General features: G+C 38.7%; 1 protein-coding gene across 1 annotated transcript; it reads right to left on the bottom strand.

The window, feature by feature from the left end:
* Positions 1-2,842: 2,842 nt before the first annotated feature.
* On the bottom strand, positions 2,843-10,377 carry LOC118827780 (P2Y purinoceptor 14). Its single transcript, XM_036599253.1, has 2 exons — positions 9,991-10,377; positions 2,843-4,499 (listed from the first exon to the last, which is right to left on the bottom strand). Exons 1-2 carry the CDS (start codon positions 10,007-10,009, stop codon positions 3,448-3,450), a joined length of 1,071 nt encoding a protein of 356 aa, XP_036455146.1. The 5' UTR covers positions 10,010-10,377; the 3' UTR covers positions 2,843-3,447.
* Positions 10,378-13,103: the final 2,726 nt, after the last annotated feature.

The following is a 13,103-nucleotide window of genomic DNA, read 5'->3' as shown; positions in this document are numbered from 1 at the left end:
GGATTTTTTTAAGTAAAGTCAACTTACTTAAGCTTACAGTGTAGAGGCAGTATACAATGGGCTCGCACCATGACACCTATTTCAGGCTCTCAGTTGTAAAGTTTATATATTTATATATTGTACATGTCCAGCATGTTTCACAGTTGTCCTGTGTAAATGAAGCTCAGAAAAAACATAAAAGCAGTAAAAGCAGCATTTAATAGCCCTACTCCAAGTAAACAGCCCTTGTTAAGTTGCTCACCTACCCCGTTTCTCTTGGTATCATAAAGGCAGAATAAACATCATATACAAAATAATGACCAAATGTAAAACAAAAATGTCTGCATGTGTGTGTGTGTGTGTGTGTGTGTGTGTGTGTATTTGTGTGTGTGTGCATTTACCTCTTTTCAGGGACCAGACATTTATATGAAAAACATGATGTTGTACATGGAAATGTGTTGCTCCCCATGAGGAAAATACTTAATTTTTATAATTTGTTTAGCTTTGTACTTACACAAGCATTCTCTTTAAGGTAAGTTACCCTTTATTAATCCCACAATGGGGAAATTCACTGCCGCATTTAACCCATCTGTGCAGTGAAACACCCACATACACACTAGCGAAAGCACACTTGCCCAGAGCAGCAGGCAGCCCTATCCACAGCACCCGGGGAGCAGTTGGGGGTTAGTTGCCTTGCTCAAGGGCATTTCAGTCATGTCCTGTAGGTTCAGGGGATCAACCTAGTGACCCTCCAGTCACAAGGCTGGTTCCCTAACCTCCAGCCCACGACTGCCCCCTTTAGTAGCTGAAAACAACAGCGTGATGTTATAGATCATGAATGAGGGAGGCGACACACAACACATGCACAACAATACACAATAATGACGTGAAGCTTGGAGGCACCCACAATAAGACTGCTTGAAAGTTTTATTAAAAAAATCATTCTTGAAAACATGTTCTACTTTTTTCTATGACCATATTATGATACACCAAAATTATCGTGTGTATTCCAGACCTATTAGTTTGTTAGAATAAGGTGATAAAAGCTTATTAACTGCTTGCTGACTTGCTGGGTTATAAACAAACCATAAATAAAACACAATTTGGGACAGTATGTGAAATGCTAATAAAAACTGAAAACAGTGATTAGTAAATTCAGTTTGACCTGTATTAAATTGAAAACCAGGACAAAAGCACAATACTTAATGCTTTATATTATGAACCTTTTTTTAAAATGTTATTTATTTATTTATCTTGGAACTATACACTTACTCCAATTTTGATGTCTGCAACATGTTTTAAAAAAGTTGGGACAGGAGCATGTTGACCTCTGTGTTACATCACCTTTCTTTTTAACAACACTTAATCATTTGGGGACAGAAAATACCAATTGTTCCAGTTCTTTAACTGGTATTATATACAACCTTCATTGTCATATTTGCAGGCAGGGCACCTGCACTCTCTACAGTGCAGCCATGCTGTTGTAATATGTACAAAATGTGGCTTGGAGTCATGTTGAAAAAGATGTTGTCTAGAAGGCAGCATATATGAAATGTGACATATGTGACAATATAAGTGCAAATTGTGTTTATATCTTTTTTCATGGTGCCTTCACAGATGTGCAAGTTACCCATGCCATGACAGAGCCCATCTTTTGAACTTTATGCTGGTAACAATCTGGATGGCCCTTTTCTTCCTTTGTCCTAGGAACAAAACATCCATTTTTTCCATAAACAATCTGAAAGGTGGACTTCTCAGACAACAATACATGTTTCCCACTGTGTATCAGCCAGTTTCAGATAAGCTCAAGCCCAGGGAAGTCTGCAGAGTTTTTAAACCCTGTTGACATATGGATTATGCTGTGCATAGTACAGTCTTAACTTGCATTTGTGGATGCAGCAATGAACGGTGTTTATTATCAATGATTTGTGAAAGTATTCCCAAGCTGGTGCGGTGATGTGATGACAGCCATCACAGAAGCCTACTGGTTTTTAATGCAGTGCCTTCAGAGGGATTGAATTTCATTTGAATTCGGTTGCAGTTTTTGGTTTTGCCGTTTACACACAAATTTCTCTGGATTGCTTGAATCTGTAGAGGATGAGGCAACCTTAACTCATGCTTGCTTATAAAGGACTAACCCTTTCCTGGATGCTCCTTTATACCTAAGATTAGTCTTAATTTGCCCTTGTCCCAACACATTTTGGAACATGTTGCAGGCATCCATTATAGAAAAAGGATATATTTATAGAAACCAATGATGTTGATAAAGTAAAGCATTTTTTTTACTGTATTTTTCATATCGTGTCATTTTTTTGGAATTGAACTTTGTAAATGTACTGCATATTTGATTAGGTAATTTGACTGACTACAGTCACAGAGATACTGATTGATTACTAGTAGGCAGCAATGTGTTATAGAATTGTTTTTTCCTAAATTGAGAGTTGATTTGTTTACAGCCATGCTTGTGTGTGAGTCCCGTATAGAAAAAAAACCTGGTCATTTGTTTATATGTAATATTTACAACATTTACACAAATACATTTCCTTCCAAAACATATTCCAAACACTAAAGTAGATAAAGCAAAAACATTTTTTGTCAATTTTCATACATTTTCAAATGTATTTGTCAAATTGTAATTTGTCATTTAGCATGTACATTTCTTTTTTGTGGGTGTATGAGAAGCAGAGGAAGAGCACAGAAGGAAAAATAGTTCCTATTCTACAAATTTGTTTAGTGCAGTATTTTTGCATTTTTTCAGCATATATGACACCTTCAGTTTTATAAAAAAAAAGATAAGATTAGATTATTTCACAGCTTGAAGACACATATCAATATTTTCAGATGTGGAACATTTTTAAAAAATAAACAGCAGGATCAGAAGTAGCAGCACTGAAAGCATCATTCTGATGTTACCCCAGAAAGAAATGGATGAGGTAACTTCCAGCTAGAGCTACAGGTAAGTGAAAATTGTTTGTTTTTGTGTCACTGATTGCTTATGATAGCTGGCAAGCTTGCTAAGTGGACCCAGGGCAGGGCAATATAATGTTATTATATGCGTTATTTAAGCTTCTATTTACAATGTCAAATGAGGGGTTCAAACATAGCCCATTGTACACATTTAATCACTGTCCTAAACTGAAGTTAGACAGATCCATCACTGCTTTAAATGACATTTGTTACTGTATAGCTACTAGCTAAGGTAGTTAAAACTTACCAAGCTAGCATATTTGTTAATAAGTAACAAATTTTAACTTGACAAGCAGACTTGATATTTCTAGTGCAGACATCTTGAGGGCCTTGTGACACAATCCAGTACAACACTCTCCTGCCATTAGGATAAGCCATGATGTAGGTTGAATGGATTTTGGGTGTTGTAGGATGAATGGGTTTTTCTTTAAAGCTTGTACAACCTCACAACACTACAAAATAACACATTTGTGGGCAGAGTATGCATAAATCAGTTCTCTTCTACAAATTACTGACGCTAAGTCCATTGGTAACAGAGGGCCTCCTGTTCTCACCGTCTGCAGTAGACAGCTTACGCAGCAGTGACTCTCTGAATGTCCTGCACATGAGGAAGTAGATGACGGGGTCCAGACACACGTTGAGGGCTGACAGGAAAAGCGTGGCCTCCTTGGCTTGGAAGAGCTGGAAGCGTGTTTGCATGCTAAACTTGATGCCTGACAGCTGACTCAGCGTGTAGGGCACACGGAACACGTGGTAGGGCACAAAGCAGAGAAAAAACACGGCCAGAAGGCTGAAGATGCTGCGGTTGGATTTGCGGCCTGCCTCGCTGCCGTCCCGGAGCACTCTCCGGTAGGAGCGGTACACATGCTGAGCGATGGAGGTGTAGCAGTAGGCCATGAGCACGAGGGTCAACCAGAAAATGGCCACAATTAGGTGGGCAGAGACTCCATGCCAGCGGCGACCAAGCGCACTTTTTAGCTCCATGCATGAGCAGCCCTCAGCCGCGGGGCGATTTGTCAGCAGGGTGTTGGGTAGCATACAAAGCAGCAGCAAGGCCCAGACTAGGAAGGCCAATACTCTGGCCATGGGCACACGCTGCAGGAGGGAAGAGGCATTGAAAGAGCAAAGGCAAAATGAAGAGGAAGTGGAGGAAGCACGGACAATTTTGACATAGCGCTCCAAACTAATGAGGCTCATGAACACTATGCCCGTGTACATGCTGAGGTAGAAGAGCACGGCTGTGTAGCGGCACACAACCACCTTCATCTGCCAGCCGCCAATACCCAGGTCGCTGGCCACGCGCCACGGGAAGGAGAGCAGCATCAGGAGATCGGCCACCACCATGTTCTTCAGGTAGACCATAAGGCCAGACGTGCTGGGCAGCCGGAAGAAGATCCATGCAGCCAGGCCATTTAAAACCAGCCCACCTGCACAGATCAGAGCATAGAGCACGGGAAGGACTTGCTGCGTAAACACACTACTGAAGTCTGTCCTGTTCCCAGCTGATTGGCTTCCACAGCCAGAGGTGTGGGTAACATTGCTGTAGTTCATACCTGAAGAACACCATTGAAATAATTAATGACAACAATATATAGAACCATGAATACTCAAAAAAAAAACTTTGCATAATTAAATGGTTCTTTGCATCATGAAAGGGTTCTTTAGATTGATGGAGAATGTGTTGTAGATGATTCTATTTAGAACTCTTTTTAAAAAGGGTTCTATATGGCATCACAAAGGGTTCCACTATAGTTACAAGCACGCTATTTTGATTATATACAGAGCCCTTTTTGCTAAAATTGTAGTACTAAAGCCTGTCTGATGTAAACATCTACAAAGTGCACCTATTTGGTAGATGTTTCTGTATAAAAGGCCAGTAAGTGGAGGCAGAATGTACCTTATAAACTGGCAACTAGTGTATGTATAATGTACTTTTCCCGGCAGCAACCGTGCCTGGCATGATTCTCAAAATGAAATAAAGCATCACAAAATGTATATAAGTAAGCACTGTCATGGAGTACATCAAAAAAATTAAGTATCACTGCACTGAGACTGGAATCTTCACCATACAGTCAGCCCCATAATTATAGCCCCATTATTAGGAACCTTGATAAAGATGGGTAAAAATATCTTTCAGTTGTGGTTAATTTCACAATGAAAATATGAGAAAAAATAATAATTGTCACTCCTAGAAACTCTTATGAACAAAACTTAACCAAAGCATGTTCCCATGTGTATTGTGTACTGGAGATATGCATACTTAAACTGGGGTATAAATCGAGGTGACATAGACATATGCAAAAAAAATTAGTTGAACATGCACTGACCTTGAACTTTAAAACCACGGGAGTTCAAATGTATTTTACCCCACACACAGTAAGGATGTTGTTTAAAGAGCCTAACATTTCTTCATGAATCACGTTAAAGATTTGGTAACATTTTATGGTCACCAAGTCTATAAAACTGCAAATAGATACCACCTCCATGCCAACAAACCTACTGGAAGACCACAAGAAGGTTTTTCTTTAATAAAAAAGTTCTATAAAAAGAAAGATGGTTACACAGAAAAGAATCTAATCCCCCTGTAAAGTATGGTGGATGTAATGCTTTGGGCTGTTTTTCCTAAAAAGGTCCTGAGAAACTTGTTGGATACACAGCATCATGGACTCCATTAAGTACCAGAAGATTTTAATGAAAATCTTGCTGCACCTGCCAAAAAGCTAAAACTGGGTCATGGTTAAATCTTGCAGCAGGACAATGATCCAAAAATATATCCAAATCCACAAAAAATGGTTCAATGAGCGCAGGATTAAGCTTTTGACATGGTAACCCCAGTCTAAACTAAAAACTAAACTAAATTCCATTGAAAACCCAGGGGATGAGCTGAAGAAGAAAAAAAAAACTCCCATGACACTGGAGGATCTGGAGAGATTCTGCATTCAGGAATGGTCTTAGAGTACTCGTCAGTCTCAGTATAGTACTGTAGGAGAAGACTCCTTGCTGTTCTGTAGGCAAAGGGAAATTGCAAGAACTACTAAATGCAGGTGTGACAATAATCATTTTTTGATTCAGACTTTTGTTTTCTTAGACTCAATTTCCTTAAATAAAAAGTTATTTTTTCTCATGATTTCAACATGACATTAACTACAGAGAAATTTTTTCATGACTTTTTTGCCCATCCTTACCAAGGGTGCCAATAGTTGTGGACTTGGCGGTACTTGGTTTATTTTTAGATGTTGAAGACAGCGCTGTTCTTTTGCACCTTAAAACTGCGCAGCGGAAGTGAAACTGTTCTCATTCAGCCATGTAGCGCCTGCTGAATGACGGATGAAAAACAAAGAAACAAAAGTCCAGTCCTGGCTTAATGCTGTATGTGTGTAATGTATACTACAAACAAAAACTAGCAAAGGATTTAATCTGCGCTCACAGTACATCTTACTCCTTGTATTTGTTCACATTTATTTACCTCTCAGTGCATGAAATGGGGAACTTTCTTACTAAGATTTCTCAGGGAAGGAAACTGGTGATCGATAAGGAAACAGAAACACACTGTCAAAGGCAAAGCTTACATCCTTATGACAGGCTTTATGTGAGGTTAAAGTTCTTGTACAGAAATTGAAGTAATATTATTTTTAAATTTGTCAGTTGGTTTATAGAGAAAATAGCTGTGGATTCCAATTAGAAACTTCTGAACCTCTGAATGTCACCAGAAATATCAGGCAGTTTGGCAGTGAAATTTTGCACATTTTGAGAAAACAATATGGTTACATGATTTGCATGATTGAAACTTTATTTTCTCTTTTGGAAAATGGCCAGTGGGATCTAAATCGGCCTTAACCCAGCATGCATAGTATGTAGGTCACCAAAAAAACATTACCCCCATGACCGGGTTTTAAATGTTTGCTGATCTATATTGGTAGATAACGTGTTTTAAATTGGAATTTGTTGATATCAGCAGAAAGTACTGGATTAAATATCAGAGAAAAAAGCCTGAAATGCCACACATTCATGTGTATGACATGTTAGCTTTAAATTTCTTTCTGTGGGGATGTAGAGTATTTGAGTAGTTTGAGCATGATGCCCTACTTTTAGATGCTAAGTGAATAGATTCAGTTCCAAATAGCTCATTTTAAAGCTTATTTTAAAAAAATGTAACAGTATTGGCTGAAATTTAAAGATTAATATTGGTATCCTCTCAGAAAAGAAGAAAGTAAAATTGTGCCTTGTCAACTAAAAATATTTTCCAGCAATGATATAATGATGATGTAATGCTCACAGTAACCTGTTTACAATAATCACTCCCAAGTCCTTTTACGATGCTCTGTTGAAGCAGATACGTGCATTATGTGAAAGCAAGCCTGCATACTTCCCTTAAACCATAGCGTCAGTATGATGAATTGTTGCAACTTGCCCCAAACTGAGCAGTGCCACAATGTGGGGAAGTCACATGGAACACTGTAAAGTTTTAAGTGCGGTATTGAACCAAACTGCCCACTCATTTCCTGTACAATCATAGCCAAACAAACAATGAAATAAAGACCTGTTTTAATGTTGTCTAAGGAGTGCTTCAAAGCCCTTGAACATTTTAATGACACACACAAATCATACTCGCTGGTCAGGGTTGCCACCTCAGCCCTGTAAAGTGACTGGATACTCAATCAGTGGTTGATTCTTTTCCTTCAGCAATGCTCATAATGCCTAATGTAGGTCTAATGTAAATAGATGTCAGTTCAGCTACACCATCTTAAAAATGGCTCTATAAGGGTTCTTTAGTGAAAGCACTGGTTATATAGAGAACCACCTCAAAGAACCATTTAAATGTGTAAATAGTTCTTTGCTTGGTTAAATGGTTCTTCTCTAAAGAACCTTTGAAAAATGTTCTGAATAGCACCAACATTCTGTTGTTAGAACATTCATAGAATATTTTTGTAACCCATTTTGCTAATAGTGTGGAACCTAATCTTCTCAGTTATCACATTGCAGTGCTTCATGCCTAAACAAGCCATAATACACCTTTCTGAAACAATTGTCCTGGTGTTGAGGTTAATCTGAACTAATTAAACATATTTGTTGTATACAAATGGTTTGATAGAAAAAATGGCAGTTCATAAGAAATGCTAACATAAGAAAATGCCTAGTTTTTTTCCTGGACGTACAACTAAAATCAAGGACGATCCTGGAAAATCCTGGATGAGTGGCAACCATAATGTATTAGCACAACATACAGTATCTTAGTACAGTATGAAGTATGAAGAAAGAAATGAATCAATCAATACAAGGTAGGTACTCAGTCTAAGCTTCTAGAATGGTAACGTGAATTGGCATCCTTGGGTTGCAAGCTATCTTTGGGATTAACTTATGCCAGCAGGCCAGTACTAAACTTTTCAGTCACTACTTGGGATGAACAATTCACCAACAAAGCGTCTTTTTTTTAATGCTTCTTTTTTGCATGATTCTCTCATTCTCTGTTCAAAAGCTTCAGCTGACAGTGAATCAAACCATAACTTTGAGGTAGTTTGATAGTTGATTCATTGAAATGGACGGTTCCAGAGAACTGATTAGCAAAGCTGAATCAAACTTCTCATCACTAAGCACTACAGCAGTTTCTTCTAAACTTGCTCCAAACAGGTTACACTGTGGTTCACCTCAGTTGTTTTTTTTTAACCAGTGAAAACCCCCTCACCTCCCCAAACATCATTTAGTGAAGCTACTTTCTCAGTGCAGCTTCAGTCGAGTGTGTCATATTGGCAATCCCAGGTGAATCATGACCTACGTCAACCATTAATCTCCTTTAAAATGATGCTTTGCAATGGTTTGATTTGTTTTGTCTCATACGCAAGATTTCGAGTAATGATTTAGACACATATATGTTTTTTTTGTTTTGTTTGTTTGTTTTTTTAATTTACCCCACATTCTTTAAAAAATAGTCTGGACTATGTTTTGTCATAGACTCCTTCAAGAACAGAGCACAGTGTTTTTAGCAGCTCATTTGTGTGCCTGTTTGCAAAGAGAACATTTTTTTTACGTTAGTGATTCAGTAAAGTCAGTACACTTCAAAGATTCAAAGGCCAAAAATATCAGGCTGTCCGAGCACTGCACACCAATACTGTCAGGTTAAGCTACAAAGCCTCGGATGCAACGTGAAGAAACACAACACTGAATACATGCAGCATGTTAACTGTGGTTGACTAGCGGAGCACTGATCTTAATGCGAGTGCTGTGTCAACATATAGACTAAAGCCACAAACACGAAAAACAGTACAGGAAATACATAAAAGGTCAGAAATAACTAAATGTCAGTTTTGGTTTCAGATCTTATGTGTCTGTGGCTTAAGAGATAGATAGATAGATAGATAGATAGATAGATAGATAGATTCCGTTCTTCTTCGTGCATGTAAAATTTATAGGCGTCATTTGTCACAGAGGTTGCATTTTCAGTTGACATAACATCTTTGCCAGGTGACGTTTTGACTTTAGATTGTGTCGTGACACTTTTTGTGATGGAATGACATAACCGTTGTTAGTGCTGATAATATAAGACTGCTGGGCGTTGGACATTTCCTGCTTCAATTTACTATTTGCAAGATTTGATCTATGTCATATCCCCAGCATTACATTGCTTATACACTAAGCCATAAAGGCAGTTGCCAGAAAAAATATCAATAGACAACACCTATCGAAATAAGCCTTTATAAATGTTTATGTAGGTTTACGTCAGTTGTCATGACACGTCACTTATGAGCGCTCCAGTAAAATGTTACCATAACATTTCACAATAAAATTATACATACAAATAATGAATACTAGTGAGTGAAAACAACTTTTGCAACCTTTAATTAATTAACACCTTGATTCTGTGTTTCATGTGAAATGTGAAAGGATCAAATGCACCAAGAGGTCTCTCAAACCATATTTACCCCCTATTCTCACAACACTACAAAGAACCAAAACTTCATCCTGACACAAGACAGCATATTACCATAAGAAATGATTCAATAATCTCAGAATGAAAAGTAAGCTTAGTCATCAGAAATCAGCACTAACCTTGAGAGCTGTGAGTCATTCAGGACTCCAGACGTTAAAGGTAAAGTTAATAGGTCAGAGTGATGAGGTTAAGAGATTGTCACTCTTGCCAGTTCTCTGAAAGAAAAATGTATCAGACAGGATGCAGAAGGACAGGATGGCTGCTGTGTCTTCTTTGTGGGTTGGACTCTTTGGTAGCAAACAGCACTGAACATGATGATGTTTGCATTGATGCTAACTTACAGGAACAGTCTCTGTGCTCTCTGTTATAGTTCTCCTTCCTCCTCCACAATCCCTGGTGTGAGGTTTTCTGTCCTACACAACAACATAAACACACTTGTTTCTCTCCACGCCAGCTGCTCTGCTATGTTTTCTGTCTTCACTTAGTTTTTAACTATTCCCAGTGGTGCTCCCTTTCTCTCTCTCTCTCTCTTACTCTCTCTCTCTCTCTCTCTCTCTCTCTCTCTCTCTCTCTCCTGTGGAGCTCAGTGGGAGCCTTTGCGGAGGAGGTTCACTACAAGCAGAATTAGAATGGGAAGTTGTGTCTGTCAGGCATGTTTAGCCTATTTCCTCCTCCCAGTGCACCATCTGACTACACTCTTAATTATAAGTCGTGTTCTATGGTATCATATTTGATTATGAAAGGTGAAGTGCTGGTGTCCTCCAAAAGGGCTTTTAACCCCTTAAATTCCAAGACTTATTACATACAAATAATATACAATTACTGAACAAAAAATGAAGAAAAAAGTCTATATTCATAGGCATAAACGAACAAATGTTTAAAAAATGAAACTGAAGTAGAAAAAAGTATTCACGCACCACAGATTGATACTATTAGTACTTTGTTGCAAAGCCACTGTTTACAATTACAGCTTTGAGATGTCTATGGTAAGAAGTAATTAGCTTTTTGCGGCATAGTGGTTCAATTTTGACCCATTCCTCTTGGCAAACCACCTTTATTTCCACTACGTTACAAGTATTCCCCTGTTGGAATCGCAATTCAAAAGCCGCCATAAATGTTCAATGGGATTCAAATCAGGAGATTGGCTAGGTCATCCAAGCACCTTCACCTTTTTGAGTTATTTTGGCTGTACATTTGGAGTCATTGTCACATTGTCACAGTACACCGCTCCATTCATGTTTTCTTTCGCTAATGTGTAATGCCCCATTACCATTTAGAGAGAAGCAGCCCTATATTGCAATGCTCCCACTTCTGTAATTCACTGTGGGTGTGGTGTGATGTTCTTTCTCCAAACATGACAAGCAAAATTATTTCCAAAGAGTTTTGTTTTTGCTTTGTCTGACCAGAGGACATTGTTCCAAAAAGTCAAAAGAAATTTCGGCCCAATCCCATTTCACCCCTTGCCCCTACTACTTAGCCCTTAGCCCTCCATTTTGCGCATTCATGCCTAGGGGTAGGGTGTCCCATAGGGTTAGAGTGAAGTGTTAGGTCTACATGGCCCTCCAAACATGGCCCTTTTTCAGAGGCACACTCCAAACAAAGTGTTATGAGAAAAAAAGAAAAACCGGCAAGACGGCTGCACAAGCGATCAAAGAAACCCACAAATGTGAGTATTTTCTCAAATAAAAAATTATAATAACCATTGTATTGTGTTAGTTTAGTGTTGTTTCAATGTATTATGCTCCTTTTTGTCATAAAAAGCATAAAAATTCGCTAATAATTTGCTGATGTCTCTGTAGCTAGCTAGCTAAATTTCCCATTCCACCTTAAATAGTCTAGTAGTACAAACACTTGAGGCACCAGAATGTAACTGCTGCTCTACATAACTGTCACATCCCCCCTCTTTGAAGGCATATGATGCCCTAAATTTAACTACAGACCAGCAGCGAGGTGGCTAAACTTTACCCTCCTCTGCTGTCACTGCAGATTTGCAGGGTCACCTACAGAGCACCGCTAGTAGCCTGTTAATAAAGTCATGGTCGTCTTTATTTGTGCGTTGTCCCATTTTGTAGGGGAAGATTTCAATCACTACCCCTTGTAAATCAGTACCAAAGGGCAAGGTGACACTTGAAAACAAGGGGTAGGGGTAAAATAAGAAATGGGATTCGGCCTTCATGTGTACATTTAAAGTGATTATGTACATGGAGGGATATTAAGTAACAAAAACAAAAGTGTCAAAAGGATACATGTTTCTCCTCACTGTGGCATTTTATGATCAGCTGTTTCATTGAGAGTCATCACAGTGGAGCGACTAGTTAGAATCAGTATTACATCAACAAGTGGACTCAACACTGTAAAGCAACACTGTTATATTGGATGAAATGAACAGTTATAACATTGAAAGAAAAGTTATAATGTTGGAATAGAACTATGAATGATGTATGTGACCTGCACTGAATTTTATTTTGCAAATATAGTGAACAATGATCAAGAACAGCCCTTGTTATAGGATTTCAGATCTAAGCCACTAGATGGCAATACTAGGCTTGAATTAATTTTAGAAGAACATGCAGGTCCACCTTTTCACTTAAAGAAACACCAGGGGGTGGGAGTTGGGGGTCTGACCCCAAATTAAGACATTAACCACTGTAAATACATAAAGATAAAAGATGTGTATTTATACACATAAATACACAGTAATTTTGATAGAAAACAGCGCACCGATGGCCACCTGGCTCGAGTGGCCCTGTACATTTACTGACTGCCTTACCAGCTTCTGGTGGTGCTCATGTTGGCATTATCCAGTAGAGGCTAATTTGTTCTTGTAGAATGTGTGTTCATAAGACAATGCACATTTCTACTTCTGACCAGAAGGTGCCACATCTTGGAAATCCATTGTTCTACATATAACTAGTCATTATAGACTTATCATGTCCTTATCATTGATGACTGGATAGCTTCCGTGTCCCACCTGAACAGATCCTCAGCCCAGTTCTCCTCCTCATTCTCAACTGATGTAGATGACAACGTAGAAGGCCACCATATCAAGTACACCACAATTCTAGGTGTGGGTAGAAATGTGAACTCTTTTAAGGATGTGTTTCTCTCGTAGCTAGGAGATTTTTAGAAATACACTTATCTCTCCCTGTTTGATGTAAATTAATATATCAACTAGAGCAGCAGCTCTCAAACTGGGGGATGCAGGGAGGCGATAAAGGGGCCATGGAAAATC

The sequence above is a fragment of the Colossoma macropomum genome, unplaced genomic scaffold (assembly GCF_904425465.1).
Source record: "Colossoma macropomum unplaced genomic scaffold, Colossoma_macropomum, whole genome shotgun sequence".
Taxonomy (NCBI): domain Eukaryota; kingdom Metazoa; phylum Chordata; class Actinopteri; order Characiformes; family Serrasalmidae; genus Colossoma; species Colossoma macropomum.
This window is presented reverse-complemented; position numbering and strand designations above follow the sequence as displayed.